Below are 23,769 nucleotides of genomic sequence, written 5' to 3'. Positions count from 1 at the left end.
CAACAGATCCCCCACCATGCCCCAGGATTCCCACTCCTCATTTCTTGATATATTGGAAAATATTAGGGTTTAACCAAACACCCTAATAATGGGCAATTTCAACTACCCCACCATTAACTGGGAAAACTACTCATGTACCAACTCCTTTGCTCAACGCCTTCTGGAATTCATAAATTGCAATGCCCTTGATCAACTTATCCACATCCCCACCAGGGGCAACAATACCCTAGACCTAGTCATTACCAACATGAGTGACCGGTGTTCCACACCTGAAGTCAGCTCCTCATTGTTCAGATCTGACCATAAGCTAATCACCCTAGATATCCGCATTCCGCCCCCACCCACCATTAAGGAAACTATGGTAAACATTTTCTCCAAAGCCAACTTCATGCTTCTTAAGACAGAAGCCGTGAACTTCATGATACCCATGCAGATGGACAATACAGTTACAACTGCTGAATTCTACACAAATGCACTCTATAAGCACTTACACGAGTGCATGGATCATGCTATCCCAAACAGAACCAAGATGCTATCCTCCAAAAAAAGGAAGCCAATCTGGTGGTCCCCTGCCATAAACAAACTCTACAACAGAAGGAAGAAACTGTTACAAAAGAGAGTAAAATCCCATGAGTGGAGGAGCTCCTTGGTCAACCTCAGTAAGAAGCTGAGATCCCTTATAAGATCCTCCAAAGCTAGCTATGAAAACAAAATCTCCACTGATTCTAAGGGCAACCACAAAGCATTCTATAGCTATGTCAAGAATCTTAATGGCAACACCCAGATCTGCTCTGAGTTACAGCACAACAGCACGGAAATTACAGAACTGCACTGATATTGCCAACATCCCGGCAAATAGGTTTAGTGTAACTTTACCCCCTCTCACCCCCTAAAGGGCCCATATCTATACATGAAAATGCAGAGTCCCTGTAATCACATCTATGCAGGTAAAAGCTGCACTCTCTAAAACCAAAAAAACAGCATCCATGGGACCGGACAACATCCCAGGCTGCGTTTTACATGAACTTCAGAATGAACTGGCTCCCCACCTACGAACCATGTTCTATCATAGCCTCACATTAGGCTTTGTGCCCACTGAATGGCACACAACAACAGTTATCCCACTCCACAAAGGGCGAGCCACCACTGATCCTGGGAACAATCACCCTATTAGCCTGATGAGCCTGGTCTGCAAGGCCATGGAATGTATCATCATGGAACTCATAAACAAAGACATTGATAACCTACAAACTCTGGACCCCATCCAGTTTGGGTTTGTGAAAGACAGATCATGCCTTCTGAACCTAATCGACTTCTTTGAGGCAGTCATCAAAGCCGTGGATGAGGGTAAGGTGGTTCACATAGCCTATCTTGACCTCGCCAAGGCTTTCGACACCATCCCCCATTCTGGAGTTACAGCTAAACTCACTAAACTAGGTATAAATCCCTACATCACAAGATGGGTTGCCAAATGGCTCACTGACAGAACCCACGCTGTAAAACTTGCAGACTCCAAATCTGACTTCAAACCAGTGACAAGTGGAGTACCACAGGGTTCAGTCCTGGGACCTCTCCTGTTTGATATCTACTTCTCTGAAGTACCGGCTAACACAGAAGGCCTCTGGCTAATGAAGTTCACAGATGACTGCAAACTAAGAGCCATAGTCGAGTACCCAAATGATGTGGACATCCTACAGAAGGGCCTCACTGAGACACATGCCTGGTGTCAGAGGTATGGCCTCAACTTCAATGCCAAAAAGTGCATTGTCATCCCCTTTGGTAAAAACTCTGTACCCATGAACTACCACATAAACGGCAGTCTACTTAATGCTGAATGTGTGGTAAGAGACCTTGGAACCCAGGTGGACAGTAGTCTCTCCTTTGATAATCACATCACCACAGTAGTCAAGAAATCCTTCTATGTGGCACACCTCATCACAAAAGGGTTCTCATCCAGGAAAAAAGAGGTTTCCCCTCTACTCAGCACTCATTAGACCCATTATAGAGTACAACGCCCCTTTTGGAATGTACCTCACAAGGCATCTGCAGCAGCTGGAAAGGCCACAGAAGTACCTCACAAAGAGGATTACTAGCCTCAAACAGATGCCCTACACTGACTGTCTCAAAAAACTCCAGCTTTACTCTGTAGCATATCGCCTACTCTGAGGAGATCTATGCCTAACATATAAAGCTATGTTAAACTCAGAGCTGTTGGACATGCTATACATGCTCTATAAAGAAATCACTCCGAGCTACATGCTCTAGGGACCTAAACCTTGTCACCACAATAAACAGGACATGCTGGAGGGATAGATTCCTGTCCCAGAGACTTCCTATACTCTGGAAAAAGCTACCCATCTATGTCAAGCAAAGTTCCTCATTAGCACTCTTCAAGAAAAATCTTGATGAGTGGATGGGAAATAGGAAATACACCCCGGGAATCACTTCTGTGGCTCTGCTTGACAGGGGCAGAGGAAATTAACTTTCTTCGATGGTGTAAGCCAGGGAACCTTGTTAGCTAGGCTTACTTAGGCCCTTGGGCCGATAGCCTAGTACCTACTTATGAACCTACGAACCTATGAAAATGTGATTTATGAGATGCAGCTCCAAGGCCACTGCTAATATGCTATCAGCAATAGGTGACATCACACAGACAGTATGATATCACACTTAAGCTGAAACTTTATGAGCAAAGGAATAATACCATGCAAGTGATCAAGTGAACCTTAAGATGAGTAGCCATACAAATCTTTAAATAGGCACACTTAAAAGTGATTGCCACCTTTGAAAACTTTGCAATGAGTGTGTTGTCATAAGTTGATTATGATGACTAAGCAATAAACCTGTGTTTAAAAGAATCCAGCCTTGTCTTATCTAGGCTTAAATGGTTTTATACCTTTAAAACCTATTTTAAAGGCTAGAAAATGTTAATTGGTTAAAGGTTTTAATTAATGTAATTGGTTTTTCAAGTCTGTTTATATGTAGACTGATTTTATATTTTTTGTACTGATCTGATGAAAGGCATCTCCGAAAGCACTTATCTGTTTACTGCTTATTGTTTATTAAATATATGTGCTTTGCTGTGGTTGTCCCATTGCTGTTTCTCAAGTATTTTAACCTGCTTTTTTCTTCATTGGGACTGATTTTCTCCTTGTTGCTGTTTGCCTACTTTATATACCTTTCAGTACATGGACACTGTAGTCATTAAAAGAGGCCATTTCCATGAGAAATCCTACCTTTTCTTCAGTGGTTTATGAAAATTCCCCATGTCTGGTTGACTTAGGTTCATAGGTTCATAGGTTCATACTAGGCTATCTGCCCGAGGGCATTTATAAGCCCGCCACCCCTTTAGTATGGGGAACTATACCCATTATTTTGCTGTGCCTCTGTCGAGCAGTGACACTGAGGTAATTCCTGGGGTATATCTGCGATCTCCCATCCATTGGTCAAGATTTCTCTTGAACAAGGCCAGCGAGGTGCTCTGCCTCACATGATTTTGTTCCACAGCATAGAGTCTTTGGGTGATGAATCTATCCTCCAGCACATCCTATTAATAGCCGTGTCGAGGTTTAAGTCTCCCTTGTGGCTCTGATGGATCTAGATTTTTGAGGTGAAGCATATTCATCAAATCTGGGTTTGACATGGCCTTGTATGTTAGGCAAAGGTCACCTCTGAGCAGCGACTGAGTAGAGCTGGAGTTCTTTCAGTCGGGCAGCATAGGACAGATGTTTGAGACCCTTTATCCTTTTGGTGAGGAACTTTTGTGGCCTCTCCAGCTGCTGCAAGTGTCGGGTCAGATACATTCCGAATGGGGCATTGTACTCAATCATTGGTCTGATGAGTGATGAGTAAAGGGAGACTATGACCTCCCTTGATCTAGATGAGAATCCCTTCATGATAAGGTGGGCAATGTAGAAGGTCTTCCTAACTACTTTCACCTGGGTCCCCAGGTCCCTGATAACTTCTTCTGTGCTCAGTGGATTGCCACCTATTTGGTAGCTAGGGGTAACCTTGTTTTCGAAGGATGACTATGCATTTTTGGCATTTAACTCTGTGAGACCCTTCTGAAGGATATCTGTGTCAGATGTGTTTGTTTGCAGTCATCTGCAAACTTTGTCAGCCATAACCCTCCTGTGTTTGCTTGTACTTCGGAAAAGTAGATGCCAAACAAGAGTGGGCCCAGGACTGAGCGTTGTGGGACACCACTTGTGACAGGCTTTGAGTCTGACATGGCGCCAGCAACGCTTTTCAGCTAGCTTGTTCATAGGTGATTAGCAGGCTAACAACCATAAAGGGGCTTTTTCATGCTTGCCCATGCCCCCGTCCCTTCAGAACGGTGCTCGCCTATCTCTCAGGACTGACTGACCCATGTTCAACTGCTGTTCCCATGCTTCCAGCTGTACTTGACATGTTATGATATAGGCTCATAGGTATATACCAGGCTAACAAGCACCAGTGCCTTTATAAGCCTAACCATACAACCCAACCCAATCATGTCCCCATGTAACATAGGCATCCGTTTGGAGGGGTATGTTAATTAGGAGGTTGCTAAAGGTTTAGTTGGGAGTATGTTAGTTAGGAAATGTTTACTGTCAGCTCATCTATTAGAGGCATGGGGGCCAGATCAGGGAAGAATTTTCAATTTTTCATGTAATGGTCAAAGTTACATTTGAAATGGTTAGAACTGGACTCTGCTTCACATGGATGGGAGCCTATTCCAGACTATGGAAATCCTTTGAGACACATATGTGTCTCACCAGCATGTTCTATTTATGTCACAAGCAAAGTTTTAATCCTTGAGTGTAGTGTTTCTGTTGCTATTCCTTATGTGGACATGTAAAAGGACCATCAGTGCTGGATCTGAGTATGCCTTATATGCCAGGAATAGATAGCCTCTCAGTAACCTGTGGAAGACTGAGTATAGAGATAGGGCTTTAAGACAATCTGTATAGGACAGTGTATTAATACCCTTGCTGAGGAACCTCTGTGAGCATTCCAGTTGTTTCATATACCTAGTCAGGTATGTGCTGAAGGGGGTATTATACTCAATGATAGGTCTGATAAAGGCCTAGTGTAGTGGTACTATAACTTCCTTGGACCTGGATAACATAAACTTACTTAAATGTTTGGTGACATAAAATGATTCTCTTACTACCTTAGCTACATGTTGGTCAAACACCAGATTACTGTTTATGTATACTGTTTATGTATGTTCCCAGATCCCTAACTACTGGGTCAACTTGTAGGGGTGTCTTATCAATGTAGTAATTAACTTCAGTGGACTTTTCCCCAGAAGGCACAATAATGTACTTCTTGGCATCAAGTTTTAATCTTGGCTTTACCAGCAGTCATTCTTCTGTGTCAGACCCTCTTGCAGGATGTCTGTGTCACAGGGGGAATCTATGATAACTCCCAATTTATAGTCATCGGCAAACGTGCTGAACCAAAGGCCCTTGGCATTAGCCTTGACCTCCAAGAGGTAGATGCCAAAGAGGAGCAGGCCCAGGAATGAGATCTGAGGTACTCCAGTGCTGATCAGTCTCTTGGTGGAGGTGTTCTTACCAATCCTGACTTCTTGGATTCTTGGGTCATATTTGTGAACCAGTTGGCAATTCAGCAAGTCATGTAAGGAGTTATGCCTAGTTCAGTGAGTTTGTCAGAATACCAGAGTGGGGTATTATGCTGAATGCCTTATCCAGGTCTAGGTAGATGGTATGCACTGTTTTCCCCTCATCCATTGCCCTGGTGGCCCTCTTAAAGAAGTGGTCCCTATTAAATTAACGAAAGTTACAAATCCCAAACTCTCACATGAGCAAAAATGCCACAGCTCAAAAAGTTTATTGTGGGGGCCTGCAGCCCCACACCCCCCACTAAATCTACATTCCAACTCCGAGATCACAATACAGTGAAGAAAGGCCAAATATCCCGATCTTCATTGTACTGCTATGAAGAAAAAGCAACTTCGAGTTGCGGCATTTTCACTCATGTGAGCGTTCGGGATTTGTAACTTTCGTTAATTTAATAGGGACCCTTAAAGACATATATTAGGGTAAGTAGGTATGACCATCTTTTGACAAAACCAAACTGGGATGAGTCCAGGGACTGTAGGATGCAAATATTTTTGTTGATCATTTCCATGATAATTCATTCCATGGCTTTGCATATTAGACTAATCAGACAACTGGGTCTGTAGTTTCAGGTTCGGTTGATGGTATACCCTTGTAAAGATGGACAACCCTTGCAGTCTTCCATTTGTGTGGTATTTAGCCTGATTTAAGGCTGTAGTTGAAAGGTGGCTCAAGTGGTCCTGATAGATCATGTTTCAAGCTATGTAGGAAGCAATCTAGGATATTGCCTGGGCCCATTCAGGCTGTGTTTTTGGTCTTAGCGAGTATCTCCATGACCTGATCCCTGCTAATAGTGGAGGGGTATGCTAGTAGGGATTTCATAGGCAGAAGAGGAGTGAGGGGTGAAATTACAGCTGAATTTGTTAGCCAGCAGATTTGCTTTGTCAGTTTGCTCTCTGAACGTGATAACATTACCAGTTCAATGCACTGCTGTGTGTTACCTTTAAGGTTTCAGATATAGCCACTTATAGGTTCAGAGGTCACTTTCTTTGGGATATGCTGTACAGTAATACTTGTATTGTGTTTTCCCCTTTTCATCTCAGTGCATCAGGTGGAGAACATCACATTGTTTTACAGTGACTTTTGGATGGCTTCCCCTAAACCATCTTTAATACTTCTAGACTCTTTGCCCATTGTTACTCATTGCAATCTGTGACCACAGTCCCTCTCACACTTCAGAATGAATTTGTGACATATTTGCCTGTGATAAAGCATTTCTATAGTAAAATGTTGAAAATACAGTGATAAACATTTCATATGATATGTTCATCAGATTTTATATACTCTAAGCAAGCACTGAAGAATAGTGTATAATTACAGGCGAGCAATTTATTAGAAGTAGAATGAAAAACGTTATATAAAATGCAATAAAAAGCTGTAGGAAGTTTATCAACAGAACATGTAATAGTGATTATACTATAACATGAGGTTTTTATGTGAATAATGCTTAAACGTTTACAAAAAGAATTCATAAATTCTCCATGTATATTCTAGCTTGCAGCCTGAATGAAGAAGGTTCACCTTCATCTACACTGAAATCCACATATTCATTCTTAAGAGAAGACTGAAACTAGAAGAAGTGTATCAGGCTACCTAATCTAATCTTTATCCTGCCTTTTGTTTCTTTGTAGATGAATCGTCCTATCCAGGTAAAGCCAGCTGACAGCGAGGGTCGAGGGGGTAAGTAATATTAGCTTAATTGTATTCGTTATTAATTTCACACATCTCTGACTTCATCTCCTGGTATAAACTCATTTCTTGTGAGGGATTATGCGGGATTATACCATGGTATAGCTAATGATGCTAATGCAGGTTCTTACTACCTCACAGAGTTCCCTTCTCTTTTTCAATAAAGTCACGTGAGGCATTGCACGGTGCAGCACATTGCAAAAAATGTATCACAAAACATTTTATGACAAATGACAAAAAAGTTTAATTGAAATGAATTAAATTATCTACTGTACCATGGTACAGCACTCTGCAGTTAGACCGCGGTCACAATGCCTGATAATTTGCTAGATCTTGGCTAAGAATTCTGCACACTGCAATGACTAAAGCTCCAGAGATGACTGCCACTCTGTAGATTGCATATTTACTTTTAATAATGGAAAAATAGAATGCGGCCAGCCTAGTAATATGCTGGGTACATAAAAACCTATAGAGACACTAGGCATACATTTCCATAACTACACAAAATTCACTTAGGCTTCCAAAGATGAGACGCACTTCAGTGTGTATGTGTGTGTGTGTGCGTGCGTGTGTGTGTGTGTGTTTGTGGAGAGAGAGAAAAAAGCAATCATAAATGTTTACATCTACATTTTACTCCTGATAAATAAACTGACAAAAAATGTGAGACATCTTGGGAAAAGAAAAACAAAAAAAAAAAAAAACATATTGCTGATTCTTGTTTTGGTCTATTTATCAAGCATATATTTTCCGGGAGTATGTCATGTCATCAAACATAATTTCGGCAAACGGAAAAAGTATGATTGCTATTCACTGAAATTACTTGCACCGACAATGGAGTTTGCTTTTTTCTCCACTATTGTGAAACCTTAGAATTGGTATAAATAAATCCAGGGCTGTGGGGGGTGTTGAGTTGTTTGTTGAAGGTGGTTTCAGTGAACAGTCTTCATTTTTTCCATTTGCTAAAATTACCTTCGATGACTTGATATTAATCTATATTTTCTGTATGAGGTCCAAGTATGTGCTTGCTCCATGTTTCCATTTTATGCCATATGATTAGGTACATTTACCATTTTCCAGCTCCCACCTAGTTCAGTCACATTTTTCTGTAGTAAGTCCAAAACTCTCTCTCATTCAATCTAAGAGAGAAAACTGAGCTCTGCAATTATCCAACATGTTACTAACGGCTATATTATGGAAGGTCAGTATGAAATCATAAGAATCCATATAGTACTTGCATAGACTTGCTAGTTGCGCAGAAAATGGAGAATAGTTGACAATGATACAATTTAGTTTGTTGCACTGGCAAAAGTTGTTTTAATATAATTGCTCCTGATGTCTGGAATAGCCTTCCACAAGAAATAAGACAAACTCCAGTGGTTACAAAGATTTAGATATAAATAATATGACTACCAAAAAGAAATTTACAAACACACTATGTAATCTGGACAAAGGGCAATTTCACAAAACCCTCCACACAACAGCATCCATTAATGTTTCTCCCTTCTAGAGTCCATAGATCAAACTGACAATGCAGTATGTAAATGCAGAAGTAAAGCTTTCTTCCTATCCATTAAACTACCCTGGATCCATTCTCCCCTTGTAGTTATCCCTCTTTGTATTTTCAGCCTCTGTGTGCCCTAAATTCATTTTTATTACATACTCTTATAGTTTGAAACAACTTCTCTCTCTGTCTCTCTTTCTCTCTCTCATGATAATACTCTGGGATCTTTTCTCAGCTGTCATGACAAACTACAACAATTTCATAAGTGTGCCATGTACAGATATTTCTTTAGTTAATATGCCGTATGCAATTCTGTATAAATGATGGAGCTCTTTTATTTGTCTGTTTAAAACTGGGACATGTTCCACCACAAGATGCTGAACATTGTATATTATTTATGCATACTGCCTAGATGTGTGTGCTTTCTATAACACCCAAGTCATCTACCACATCTCTGTCATCAGTGATTTTATCACTGTCAGTTACTCATTTGCACTGTATTGTAAACAGTTTGAGCGTTGTACTTTATTGCATTTCATTGTACATGTATAAATTGTTTTGTGCTTTGGCACCCAAGTTATGGCTGAAGGGATCCTTTTAGAAGTGTCAAAGAGTTAAAAGAAGTTGGGTGTTATTAATAAGGGGCATTGTAGTTTGATGTAAAGACAATGATTTTTTCACATGACTTAAAAGGTGAGTTATGTTGCAGTTTCTTATAGTAACAAAGTTAACAACAGTTCTTTGGGCTCCCAGTGGTACACTATTTCATATGGCAGCTGTTCTCGCTGTAGAAGGATTTGTCATAATAAATACTTTTCTTTAGCAGTTTCTGACAAGAGGGTTACTAGCAGACAATTAATTATCTATATTTCAGAGTGGGAAATATAATTGGCAGTGTCCGTATAAAGAATTCTATACAGCAAAAATCTCTTGGGCTTTGAAAATTCATAGCACTGAACATTTCAGTGATGTCTGACATGCAAAAGAAAAAAAAAAAAGCTCTATATAGGAATATCGTATTTTACACTACTGTACTTTTTTACTTCTTTGACAGTTGGCTTAGTTATGACTAGTAAAATAAAAGAAAATAAAAGAAAGCAGTGGAACAAAACTCTTCAAAAACAACCTTTTATTACACCAATGCAACTAGTTAAGCACTTTTATCCCCAGTGTACATCACGGAACTTCTTCAGAAGTAAAAAACACAAGCTTTTTATAATGTAGATTCAGGCCTCCAAGCACAGTGAATATGTAAATGAGGTGTGAATTCATGAGAATTGCTGAACGCCAAACTTTTGGCTTTGTGTGGCAAGTGTGACACTTACCTCTTTACAGGGACTACTGCAGCCTTTCCTTGGGCAAAACTATATTTTACCTAGGCTGGGGGCATTGTTTTGCCACAAGGACAAAAACCAAGAGACCAAACTGTATCTTCCCCAAAATGTAGATTGAATATAAGTTTTATTTTTATTTTGATTATCCTTTGTTAACCAGGTTAGTCCCAACAGGCTAGTGGCCTCTTTTTAGAAGAGACCCTAGATGGTATTTATACTACTTGGGGGAAATTTGGCCAGGACATCGGAGAACTTCCCAAACTCTTTCCGTTAGGTTCTATGGGTTCTTTTACGTCCACCTTAGCTACCAACTCAAGCAAATGGAGCTTTGGTGTAACTGTCATCCAGTAGTGTAGTTAGGATGGGGAGAAGGTGGGGCAACTGCCCTGAATGTGAAGTGCTAGGGAGGTGAGATCAGCTAATGTCCATTGCTCTTTAAGGCATACTGGCTTTTAAAAGCTAGTATTGCATTTGCAGTTAACCCTGAGCACTGTAGCACTCACTGTCTGATCTAAACTGCAGCAACTTTATAGTAAGAAGTTTGCTTCAGTTTAATAGTAAAAATAAATCCTTTTTTTTCTTTCTTTTTTTGTTTTTTTTTTTTTTTGTTTTCTGAAACCTGAGCACTGCAGCACTTTATGTGGGGTACAAACTGTAGCAGTCAGTTTGCTACAGTTTAAAAAATAATGTATTTTATTTATTTATTTTAACTAAAACATGACTGCTCTAGTGCTCTGTACAAGGTATAAACTTTTTTTCATTTTGGTTAAATGAGAGGAATGAGGGTCGGGGACAGGATGCAGAAATGAGACATGATTGGCTGGAGGATGGAGATCGCATGATTTTGTGTGTGTGTGTGTGTGTGTGTGTGTGTGTGTGTGTGTGTGTGTGTGTGTGTGTGTGTGTGTGTGTGTGTGTGTGTGTCTGTCTGTGTCTGTGTGTGTGTGTGTGTGTGTGTGTGTGTGTGTGTGTGTGTGTGTGTGTGTGTGTGTGTGTGTGTGTGTGTGTGTGTGTCTGTGTGTGTGTGTGTGTGTGTGTGTGTGTGTGTGTGTGTGTGTGTGTGTGTGTGTGTGTGTGTGTGTGTGTATGTGTCTGTGTTTTGTGTTATCTGGCCACCTGGTTGGTGAGCCAGGAGAAGGAGTGGACTTTTGTTTATTTTACTCTTCACTTGAAGAGCCGGGGGTGTGAGGGCATGGATTGGCTGAGGGGATGGATCAGTAGTCCATGATATGGTTACAGGACACTGGTTGAGCCAGCTATGCTCCCACTATCATCCAAAGGACAATGCACTCAGAAGTGGAAGTACACCCTTATGCTGCACTGCAATGTCATCAATTCATCTATCTGGAATGTGACTATAACCCACAGATTTACCCACCCTCTAGCTGCACTGTATTACTATTATGCAAGCCTAGTATTAAAAATTGCCTTATTTTTTTCAAATACCTCATTTATATGTAATGGAACTCACTCGTGTTTTTTTGTTAGCACTAAAATTATTCAGCAGAGGTATCTTACTTATATACAGTGCATGTTCACACACATCTGTATTGTGATACATGCACACCTCATCCTTATGGTGCACTGTCTACTACTAATTGTGTGGTTGATGCAGATATAATAATTACTTTACTTTTTGCTTTTGTGGCTGTATTTATAGGTTTTTTACATGTTCTCTTGAAAGTGTGCAACTCTCCTAGTGATGATTACATTCAGAAATGGTTGCAGAACACTTATAAATATATATTTCCTCCTGTGCACAATTAATTTTATGTACTTTGAAAAATTCACCTTCTAGTAACTGGATTGGCTGCTCCAGAATATGTTAGGCTAATCTATTTAGCATAAACATTTTAGGATCATTTTTATCTTACACATGACAAGGGATAATGAATGATTTCTCAGTGTTAACGTTGATCAAAGGCCTTTCCACTCCTGTCTATGCCAAGTGGGTTAGGGATTGGCTTAATGGTTAAAGTGTTTACATCTCAGGCACAAGGTTTCATTCTCACTTTTGGTCACTGTTTATTGGCTAGGCATGTAACAGTCTGTACACTAACTGCCTAGTATTTACCTATGAGCTAAACATGTCTTAGATTACATGTACACATAATTCATTTATTGAAATGGTAGTCAATAAACTGAACAAACAAATCAACAAAAAACTGAATTGAAAACAGATCTGAAGAAGTTTGGCAATGTTTAAATGAAAGCACTAATAATGAAATTGGACTCTGTTCACACCACGTTTTCTACTTTGTGCTGTTTTTTGTTTGAAATGGTATTCAGCTCCACAAAACCTGCTGAGAACTGCTAGTTAACCTGGTTTATGTTCTGGATATGCATTAACTGCTAATTAACCTGGTTTATGTCCTTGATGTGCATTAACTGCAAGTTAACCTGGATTATGTTCTCAATATGCATTGACAGTACAAGCAGGGTAGCACAGTATTGCAATGGTTCTTAAAGCACTTGCTTCTCCAGTTCAGTTCTTGATTGACATGGTTCTCTGTGGGGTCTGCAGGTCCTCCCAGTGTCTGAGTGAGCTTTCACTGGTTGAGTTTCTAATTTCCTTTCACATCCCAAAAGCATGATGAATTTAAGTTCAAAAGAATAAAAGATCCCTTCCAAACACGGCTGTACAAATGATTCACATTCAGAATCCAAAAAGCTTGTATTGATTAAAACTAAATTAATGGTCAAAATGCTTACCTGTAAATTGTTTGTACAGTTGTGTTTGGAAAGGTTATTTATTCTTTTGAACTTTGTTGCTGCTGTAGAGACCCCAACCTTCACTGAGTAGTCTTCATTTAACCATGATGAATTTAAACTGGTGCTCCTCAAAATTCCCAAGTACAGGTGAATATATGTGTGTGTGTGTGTGTGTGTGTGTGTGTGTGTGTGTGTGTGTGTGTGTGTGTGTGTGTGTGTGTGTGTGATGGATTATTTTTTTAACTCTGTATCTCTGCATAGAGTGCACTGAGTTTTAGAACAGTCTTCAACTTCTGCACAGGTTAAAACTGGATAGTGAGGTTATCAGAGTATGAACGTATGAATGAATGAATGTATGCATGCATGAATGAATGAAAATTAGATACAGTTAGCAAAAATATCAGCATCAAACTGGCCAGGAGAATGGACAAGCAAATGTTCAGCAGTTCCCTTATCGTGTGTAACTATAATAGCAATTTATGTTGCCACTTAAGAAGTACTTAATAGCATTCTTTCAACTGATCCCTGCAAATGACAAAAAGAAATGTAGTTAATTTTATTTCCTGGACTAGATCTATAATGAAATATCATCTCTTTAATGTTAACAGAGAAGGCATCACAACAAAAATATGTGAACTGCATAATAACACCAAATTATAAAATCCAGCAGCAGAAACACTGTTTTTACAGAGGGGCTGCCCACCACCCCACCCACTCAAGTTGCCAAATCTACATTCTCAATGTATACCTCCAATGATGTCATGCAAAGTTGGAGAAAAGGGAAAAAGGAAAAAAAACTTACCTTTTACTTGTTTTCTGAGTTATCCAGCCTTGGAAATACAATTGCACACTATCAATAATAAAACAAAATGTGTTTTATGGTATAATACATCAGTAATTTACTAAACTGATCAAGCATATCTGATACTTTAAGTGTTGAAAAAACAGGACTACAACAAACAGAAGTGTTAATGTCTGGATTTTTTAAAGTATAGTAAGAACTCTCTAGAAACCAAATGTCCTGTGATAGCTCTGTAACCAGTAATAATTCACATTTGTTTAACATGTGCTAAGGCTTTTACTCACAATATCTGTATTTCATAAGGAAGGGAAATGTAAGGGTACTTATCCTACAAAAAGATGTCTTGTATACACCATTACACTTAGAAAGTGACAATTTTCTAAAGAGAAACCTGGATCTGTGTGTTTCTTTCATTATAGCTGCATAGGTAAGCACTAAGCAATCAGTCTGCAGACCATTTCAAGCCTACCCAAAAAATAAAAAATAAGAAAAACAAAAGACATTCAAATATTCTCTCTAGCCTCAAGGAAGCCAGAACCGATATAGACCAGGGAGATTTAAGGCTGCCTATCCAATTATCTAGGTTTACCCAGTGAGATTTAAGGCTGCCTATCCAATTATCTAGGTTTACCTGGAATGCAGTAAGTGTGCTACTCTCTTTGACATGAAGTGGAATTTTTTTTTCAGACTTGAGGGATGCATTGAGATATGAATCTTTCATGCCAACATGTCTTGTTTATTTGTTGATGATGGTTAATTTCCTTTAACAGGATAGTTGAGGGACTGTTTATTATGTGAAGGGATAGGAGGCCAAAGAGGTTTGACTCTTTTATGGCTTGAAATGCTAGACACAGATCTCTAAGGAGTATTGTATAAGAGACTGAGTCCAGAGAGACGAATGCCACTCTGTCCTGATAACTATGACGTTTGAAGCCACTGATCTTTTAGTTATGAATTTCTGAGGTTTCTCAAGTTGAGTAATATGTTTCGACACATACCAAAAGGTGCATTGTATTTAATAATAAGTCTGATGAGACATGACTAAAGGAGAATTAAGACTTATATGGATTTACTAGAGATGCGTTTGGAAATTGCATGACCTAGATAGAAGGCTTTCTTAACTACTGTGGAGACATGATGGCCCAATGATAAGAAATTATCAAATAGAGTACCTAGATCCCTTATGACAGAGTTTGATTTGAGGGATGTGTCACCTATATGGTATGTGAACATGTTTTGTTTGCCAAAATGAATTGAGATACATTTTTCACACTTAATTTGAGACCATTGTCCTTGCACCAGTTGTTAACATGGTCTAACTCATACTGGAACAATTGGTGGTCAGTAGAAGATTGAATAACAAAACCCAATTTACATATGTCAGCAAACTTAGAGAACCATAGACCAGGAGTGTTGGCCGGAAGGTCAGAGAAATATATGTCAAATAAGAGAGTGCCCGATACTGAGCCATGTGGTACACAACTGGCAACTTTTTGCTTTCTGAAGTGGAGACACGTAGGTTCTTTCACATAATTGGGTATTCACTACACAATATATGGATTTATATTCAAACATGCAAGTTTGTTAATGATGCCAGCAAGGGGAAATGTACCAACGGTCTTAGCCAGGTCTGGATATGCTGTATGTGCTGCTTAATGGCTGGTCACTGCTTTGGTTACTTTTTCAAAGAAATGAATGAGATTAAAGAGGCACATCCTTTGTTTGACAAAGCCAAACTGGTGAAAGTCCAGGTTTAATAGATTTTCAGGATCTACTTCACCCTGTTGAAGGCCAACAGTATCAAAGCTGATACTGTCAGCACCAAAATGTCGAAAGCGAAAGTCATCGCGCATGTAAATGGAAATCTCCGTAAGGGGAGATTTCTGTTTACTGCAATGTAGTGCGATCTCAGAGTTGGCATATTTAAGTAGCAGGGGGTGTGGGGGTGCAGAGGGGCTTGTCCCCCTGCATAGAGCAATTTGTGTTGTGTTTGGGTGGGGGGGGGTTTGTGTGTTCGATGTTCAAGGGTTCGACATTTTTGTGTCGATTATTACGCTGTCGACATTTTGAGTTTTCAACAGCATAATATAAACGTGATTTTCAATATCCAGATTAATGAGGTCCAAGATAATATGCACCACAGTTTTACATATGAGGCTAGTTAGACTAGCAGATATGTAATAACCACGTTGTGTGGTTGGGCCACTGTTGTATAATGGCATTACAGTGGCTGTTTTTCATACTTTAGGGATGTAATCAGTGAAAAGGTTTAGATTAAAGAGATAAGTAGGGATTCAGATAGGTAATGTTTGGCACTGATAACTGGGCAATCTGGTATATTATCAGAGCCCATGAATGAGATGTTCTTGGCTTTTGAGAGGGCTGGGAGGACTTATTCCACAGTAATAAGAGAAAGTTGATGTGAATGTGGAACCTATGGTAAAGCTATTGTGGGCAGAGTAAAATCTGCACTAAATTTGTCATCTAAGATGTTAGCTATTTCCTTTGCATCAGAGTGTAGTATTATTGTGAACTACCTTTGAACATTTTTTTGTATTAGTTCTTAACTTTTTTGACATAATTAAAGAAATATTTGTCATTAGTTTTTGCTTCAATGACAATTATAAGTTCATACGCAGCTTTGCACTTCCTAAGATAACTTTCTAGATGTAGCACAGGTTCAGTGTGGACCACTTGTCACAATATGATAAAGTTACCCTACTTGCTCACATGATGCAAAAGGATAAAACTATAGCTGAGACCCAAACAACCTATGTTTTATTAGCAGACATGACGGTAAGACACAGTGGGCAGGAGGATGGAAGTGAGTGGCATATAGCCCCCACCATTCCTGGTAGGGAAGGAAGTGGCTTGGCTCCTCACTTTGTCAACACCCAGCGGGAGATCTGGGTGATACAGCCTATGGAGTCTGGAAACAGGGATCTAGTCTCATGATGCAGCCACACAGGTCTGGGGGCAGTCAAAAGATAAAAGTATTTGAGCCCCTCCCTCTGAGACTGGCAGTATTATCATCCTTCACAAACTGCCCCTCCCACACAGACTGGTAGCATTGTCATCCTTCACTGCTGAGAGAATATTAGGAACTCTTGTGGGTGGGGAAGACAGCCTGATGCCTCTCTGGGTGACAGCTCTGCAGTTGGTTCTAACCTTACAGTGGAATAAATAGACTCTAGCCCCCATGAGGCTGATGATTGGCAGGAAAAACATTTAAAAAATAAATCTGTGATTCCTCTTCATGCATTTAACATGTCTCACTCCTTAAATGAATAAAAATGAAAACAACCTATGCTTTTCCATTCATATCAGCTACAGGTTTTGCTCATATTGCCTAAGATAATACTTTGTTAGCATCCTCACACACTGCTTAAAGGTTCCAGATAGAGTTCCAGCACTGATACTAGTATACAACAGAAAATTGGTATTGAGTAGGACACCTGGACCTGGGTTATGTGAGAGCATATTCCATGCCCTGGAATTGCTGATGGCATATGCATTGATATCATAAAGTACTTACACAGTAAGCCTAGCAGTTGCTTCTGAGCAGCAACATGTTACAGGAATAGATGGAACAATAAAAGGACTTCATCTAGTCTAAGGGAACAAGGGTCGATATAGTACAATACAAAGCATATTCGCGGTGGGGAAGGCCATCCAAGCAGATGAGATGGAAATCTAGCTTAAAACAAACAGTACTGAATAAGTGCTTCTTTTCAGATGTTACCCAGAATAAGGCTGCCTTGTTAAGCGACTTGCCCGCTGGTTACTCATTATGCAAACAGAGACTGAGTGAATCAGAAGAGATATTAAACCAAGACCCCATCTGGCCGAGTTGGTAGCATCTCAGGTGGATGTAAAAGCTCCCACAGCACCTATCAAAAAAGTAGGGATCCTTTATTTATACACAAAAGAACTTTTATTTACAGCATATTAATATATATATATATATATATATATATATATATATATATATATATATATATATATATATATATATATATATATATATATATATATATATATATATATATATATATATAGAGAGAGAGAGATACACAGAAATTTGTTTATACATATTCACAATTTCATTTACAGTCATACAAGATTTTCATACTTATTAAACCCTGACTCCCTTTTCCATAACCACTGTCTGAGTCTACTTAATATTGTTGCTAAAATCCATTTACCATTAACATAATTTAATTTATTCTTTCATTTTATATACCCATATAACATAAGATAACTTTATCTATTATTTTAACATATTCTTTATTTCTATTCTTATCATGTCCATATTTAATCTGTGTTCATTTTATTCACTTCTTTTATATCTTTGAAAAAAAAATTTCTTTACACAGCTTTTCCCATAATGTTTTCACTTTTACATTTTAAAAACATGTTCCATAGCTTCTTTTTCTTGACAATGTAAACATATTGTAGCACTTTTCTTTTTGCATGGCACATTTCCTTTTACTGGTAAATTATGTATTACCAGTCTTCACAAAAATCTTGACATTTTACTTTCTGATAATACCTTTTCTGCTTCTTATTTTTTGCTTTAATTTTTTCATCTGTAAATTTTCCCATGGTTTTACATAGTTTCATCACTGCATTCTTAAACCATATATTTATTTTCTTCATCATCAATTTTCATTTTCCACAAAAATATTTCTTTCTTGGGGTGGAACGGTTAGCATTGTCACCTCACAGCAAGAATTTTTCCAGTTGTCCAGGGTACCTTCTGAGTGGAGATTGCATGTCCTCCCTGAGGTCATGTGGGTTTCCTCCAGGTGTTCCTGTTTCCTCCCACGTTCTAAAGACATGCAGTAGGTAGATTGGGCACTTTAAATTCCTCATAAGTGTGAGTGTGTGAGTGAGTGGTACAGATGAACTACAGCAGCAGGGCTAGCCACCCAGTGGTGTAAACCTTGGCTCGAGATGATTGTCACTGCTGAAGTGACACCCTAACCTCATGTGGAAAAATGGGAAAAGGAGTAGATGATGGATGGATTTTTTTCTTGATAACATTTTCTTTATTCGTTATATACACTTTTTTCTTTTTTACTTTTTGTTACCATATCCCCCAAATTTATCATGCTTAAATTTTCACTACTAATATCTCATCTTTTTCATTTGTCCACTTTACCACTTTGTACAAATTTAATAAAGCAGAATATACCACTGGGTTAATTAACCCTAAACCTCCTTCCTCTTTATTTACATACAAAACTCTTCTTTTAACTGGGTTTAATCTAGAACTCCATACAAATGAAAACATATCTGCAGTAATTCCTTTTCAAATACTGTTGACAAAAAATACACTTGATAAGTATGTTATTTTTCTGATCAGTGCTGAATATATCAAATAAGCCTTTTTTATGAATGATAATTTATATGTTATCCATTTTTGTTTTCTTTCTATTGTTTTCCCCCATTGATTTCTACTTAAGTCTTTATTCCCAAATGTTATACCTATCCCAGAAATTGTATTCATTGTAAAGTATATATCCTCTATCTTTGCTACATCATCTAAACCTTTACCTTTCTCTTAACCCATCCCTATCATCTCTAAATACTAATTTGTGCAAATGATTACTTCTTTTATCCACATTTTGCAGTTATTATAATATCATCTGCATATCTTAGCAGGACTTGAATTCTGAACCCTTCAGGTATTATATACCCTGCCTCCTTCATTTTGTAATTTATTTCACATACTATTACACTCATAACTATATACAGCTCAATGAACATCCCTGTCCCACTCTTCATATGTACATCTTGCCTTAACCAGCCATTTACAAGTATTTTACTTTAGTATTACTATACACTGGCAAACGTGCATTATTTCCTAACTTTCTTACTTATATTATCTTATATTCTTTCATTATTACCCATAAGATTTCATGTCCAGTTGTATCTTTCATTATTTCTAATGAGATTTCATGTCCATTTGTATGAAATGCCTTATTAACTTTTCCTACCATGATTTTAACTTATGCTATCTATCTATCTGTATATATCTATCTATATATATATATATATATATCGATATATATATATCTATATTTATATATATATATATATATATATATATATATATATATATATATATATATGCTATCGTTTGGAATATTTTCCATTTTAGTTTCAAATCTCTTTTGCATTATTTTCATAATGATCTTTTAACCATTATTATGCAATATAACTGGCATCCAGTTTTTTAATTGTCTTCCATCTTCCTTCCTCCATATGAATTTAAGTATTCCACTGCATAATTCCTTATACATAAATCCTTTATTTAACCATTCATTCAAAATCTTTAAAAAATATATATAATTTTTATACATTTCATAACCTATTCCATATAGTCCTGCTGCCGAACCTGTATTTATTTGTCCTAATACTTTATCTAGCTCATTTAAAGGCATCTCCTTTTCCAACTCTCTATTTTCTTTTTCTTCTAACTTTTTTGTTTTCCATGTTTTCTCACTATCTTCCTTTTTCTTTAAACATTTCTATTGCATATTGTGCTACATCATTCATATTTCCTAAGTTCTTTCTATTTCTTTTACATTTTTTATTTCACTACCATCTTCCTTTACTAATCTGCTTAAGTAACTCAATACTACTTCGCTTTTTCTTTTGTAAAAAATATATTTGCTTATATAACAGTTCTTGTATTTTTCTGGACTTCTTTCATATAATTATGTTTCTTTGTCAAAGTACTTTATGTTCTAAATCTTTCAAAGCATTGCTATAGGTTCATTTATATTTTCTTTCTCCACTTTTCCCGCATCATATTGCCACTGTAAGAAAACCATTTTTTTATATTTTTCCTTAAATACCATTCACCATTCAGACCAATTTTTATAAAATATGATCTTTCCAAACTGCATTAACTAATCTCTTTTCTTCTTCATTCCATGCTTTCTCATTTATCCTTTTTATTCCGTTGACTAATTTTATACATTCCTTGTTTTCCTTTATCTCTAGCTATATTGCAAGATGACCAGAAAATCCTGTTATAACTACCTCTCCTTCTTGTATAACCAAACCTTCTGATATGATAAAATAATCCATTTCAGTTCTATACATACCCCTTTTGTAAGTGCATGATTTTTTTCCCAAAGTTATAATTCTACATACTTGTTCTTTCCATTTTAAATCTACAATGGATAATCTTCCCATTTTTGCTAAAGTTACACCAAATATCATTACTGTATTTCTATAAAATATGACTATTCAAGAACATCTCTCATTTTCCAAATTCCAGATTTTCTTTCCTCCCCATAGTTTCTCTGTTTGCAATATTTCTTCATTTGTTAAAAAAAATTGTTTCTTCTAATGTAATTACATCTGTATCACATGTACTATAGCACTTCAAAATCACAGTTCTTCTTACTATATTCTTAATACTATTCACATTTGCAGAAGGTACTCTAAATTTTTCATTTTCCCTTAGATTCATGGTTTCATGTTTATAGCTAATTGCTAGGATAGCTTTCTTAATAGGCCATTCTAAGCTTAACCAATTTCCCACCCAAAGTTGAGAATCAACACTGTACTTTATATCTGTGAGTGAAACACTTTAACAATTACATCAACCCCCAGTCATTAGCTGTATATTTTATTCGTCATCTATTTCTTTTATTTTTTCCTTTTGTACTTATCCCTTTAGATTTTCTTTTTTTCTGTGTTTACCGTTTTACCAATATAATTAATTTTTCTTGTGCTACATCCCACTTTGTCTTCTGCATCACTTATTTCAGAACCTTCTTATATGTCTTCTTTATTATTTTTCTCATCTAATTTTTCTTATATTTTTACTACCTCTAAAATTTCTTCTCTTTGCTCATGTTCTTCTTTTTCTTTTTATTACTCTTACTTTCATTGTTGCAATCCATCCACAAATGTCCAATTGTGTTTCATTTATAACATTTCAATTCACATATTGCATCATGCCCCTTTTCTCCACAAATATAGCATTTTCTTTCATCACAATTACTTATCAAATGTCCTTATTTTCCACAAAAAGCATGTTTCAGGTCATCTCCAGTATTTTACAACACCCATTTCCCCCTCCATATTTATTATAATTGGTATATGTATATATTTTCTCTTTCTATTTTAACACAATATTACAGCCCTATCCACCAGTCCATAAACCGCTTTTGTCCTTAACTTTTGCAATGTCCAGTACTTCTTTACATAAAAGTTTCAAATGTCCTTTCAAAGTCTCTCTTTCCACCTCTGTTTCAATTGCACATGAATTTTCTTTTCTGTTTCTCTGTTAAACTCTTTCATCACATAAAGATGCCATGGGGTTAGTCTTTCTTTTTTTTTCATATTCTCCAAGAAAAAAATTAATTGAAAAAAATAGTTTCAAATATAATGCCGCAAAATGTCTTTTTGTTGATAAGAATAAATTATCTTACCTTATGTGCTTTTACATCTAATATCTGTCCATTTCTTTATCTTCTTTACTTTGAATCTTTACCACATACTTCTTGTTTTCATTTTCTTCTGCCTTCTTTCCTGCTACTTACCTTTTGCCTTCTTTTAGTTTCTCTACATGTGTTTTCTTTTCTGTCTCACAGCTATTTTTCAGTATTGTCCCTGCATCCTCCTTTTGTATTTTCCCCATGTCCCCCTAAGAAATGTCTCCTTAATTTTCTGGTTCACTCTGCATCATCATTTCTTTAAATAAATCACCCCACCCCCCCCCTCCAACTGGAACGTTGTAATTGTACATCCATCGTTTACTGACTAATCTGTGTGAAACAGATTTCTTGGAAACATCTCCTTAGAATCCTGCGCACAATCTGTAATCTTGATATTTGCTTTCTTCAATCTCCATCTGCCTCCCTATTTCTGAGGGCTGCCTCTGCACCTGGATTGGAAACAGGAAGGGCTCCTGAAAAATGGATTCCACTCACAGCTACAACTAGGGGTCTTTTATTTAAAAACATATTTCCAAAGCATATATACAATATACATATTATATGCACTTCTTACTATAATACAATTAACATTCTTTCCTTTCCATCAAAATTGAAATTTAATTTTCCTTTATATGACCCTACTCTATCCTCCACAACCAAAATCTTCTCTCTTTTAACATCATAGCTAGATCCCATGTTTCATTAAATAAGATTCCGTTACTCTTTGGTTCCAAATCAACTATATTATACAAAACACTTTTTTATCCATTCTTGTTATATAATTTCGACTTTTTTTATAATATCCATACTCAACCATATCCATAGTTAATTCATTTACATAATAATCTCCCTAAATACTTCAGATCAACAATCTTTTTTTTCATAAAGTCTTAATTCTTTTACATAGTAAAAACATGGTTACTAGTCCCAAGTTCTTTATAATAAAGGCATATTCTATCTTTTTTTACTTTTATATGGCATATTTGCATTTACTTGAAGTTTTATTTATTAAGTCTCCATAAGAAATCCTGACATTCTACAATATTCTTATATCTTAACATCCTTGCTTGTATTGCTACAGTTTTTACTTTATGCAGCTTCATCCAAGGATATACACAGACAATCTATTCATTATGTTATTAATTTTTCTCTCATTTTCAGTCTCACTGATTTTTATTTTCCATGGTAAAATGTTATCTTGATAATTATTTATTTCATTATTAGGCCATAATCTCTTCTATAATTTGAAATATACATCCATTCCATTTTATTCTTAATATCCATGATAGTGAGTTATCCTTATCCTTCAAACATTCTAATACTTTATATAAATATAATGATGCTGTATAAACAATTCAAACCTAACCCTCTTTCTTTTCTTTTAACATACAATACACATCTTTTAACTGGATTTAACCTTAAATGCCAAATAAAAAAATAATATTGTAAACTTCTTTATCATACTGGAAACACTTGCTAACTGTGACATTCTTGTTGAAGGATTTAATTAATTATTTTTTAAATGATAATCTAAATGTCTTCCAAAACATACACAAATTTTTCATTGTTTCTATTTTTCCTTTCCGTATTCATTCTGTACTTTTTTTTTCTAAAACACGTTCCAACCACATTTATGTTTGCC

At 37.0% G+C, this 23,769-nt stretch overlaps 1 protein-coding gene and 1 long non-coding RNA gene across 4 annotated transcripts in view; one reads left to right on the top strand and one right to left on the bottom strand.

Annotated features, from left to right (window-relative positions):
- LOC122806721 overlaps window positions 1-13,715 on the bottom strand; it is a 145,742-nt gene extending 132,027 nt beyond the window's left edge. The window contains exon 1 of the long non-coding RNA XR_006365545.1: window positions 13,666-13,715. This is a non-coding gene — a long non-coding RNA (uncharacterized LOC122806721). The remainder of the gene's footprint in view (window positions 1-13,665) is intronic.
- LOC122806720 (CUGBP Elav-like family member 4) overlaps window positions 1-23,769 on the top strand; it is a 1,919,882-nt gene that overhangs the window by 1,187,379 nt on the left and 708,734 nt on the right. For all 3 annotated transcript variants that reach the window (XM_044077371.1, XM_044077372.1, XM_044077370.1), the window contains exon 3: window positions 7,259-7,307. In XM_044077371.1, the coding sequence (XP_043933306.1) occupies window positions 7,259-7,307 (49 nt within the window). The remainder of the gene's footprint in view (window positions 1-7,258; window positions 7,308-23,769) is intronic.

The sequence above is a fragment of the Protopterus annectens genome, chromosome 7.part0 (genome assembly GCF_019279795.1).
Source record: "Protopterus annectens isolate FY-2018-M chromosome 7.part0, PAN1.0, whole genome shotgun sequence".
Taxonomy (NCBI): Eukaryota; Metazoa; Chordata; order Ceratodontiformes; family Protopteridae; genus Protopterus; species Protopterus annectens.
The sequence above is the reverse complement of the archived record's forward strand: the minus strand, read 5'-3'. Positions and strand labels throughout refer to the sequence as shown.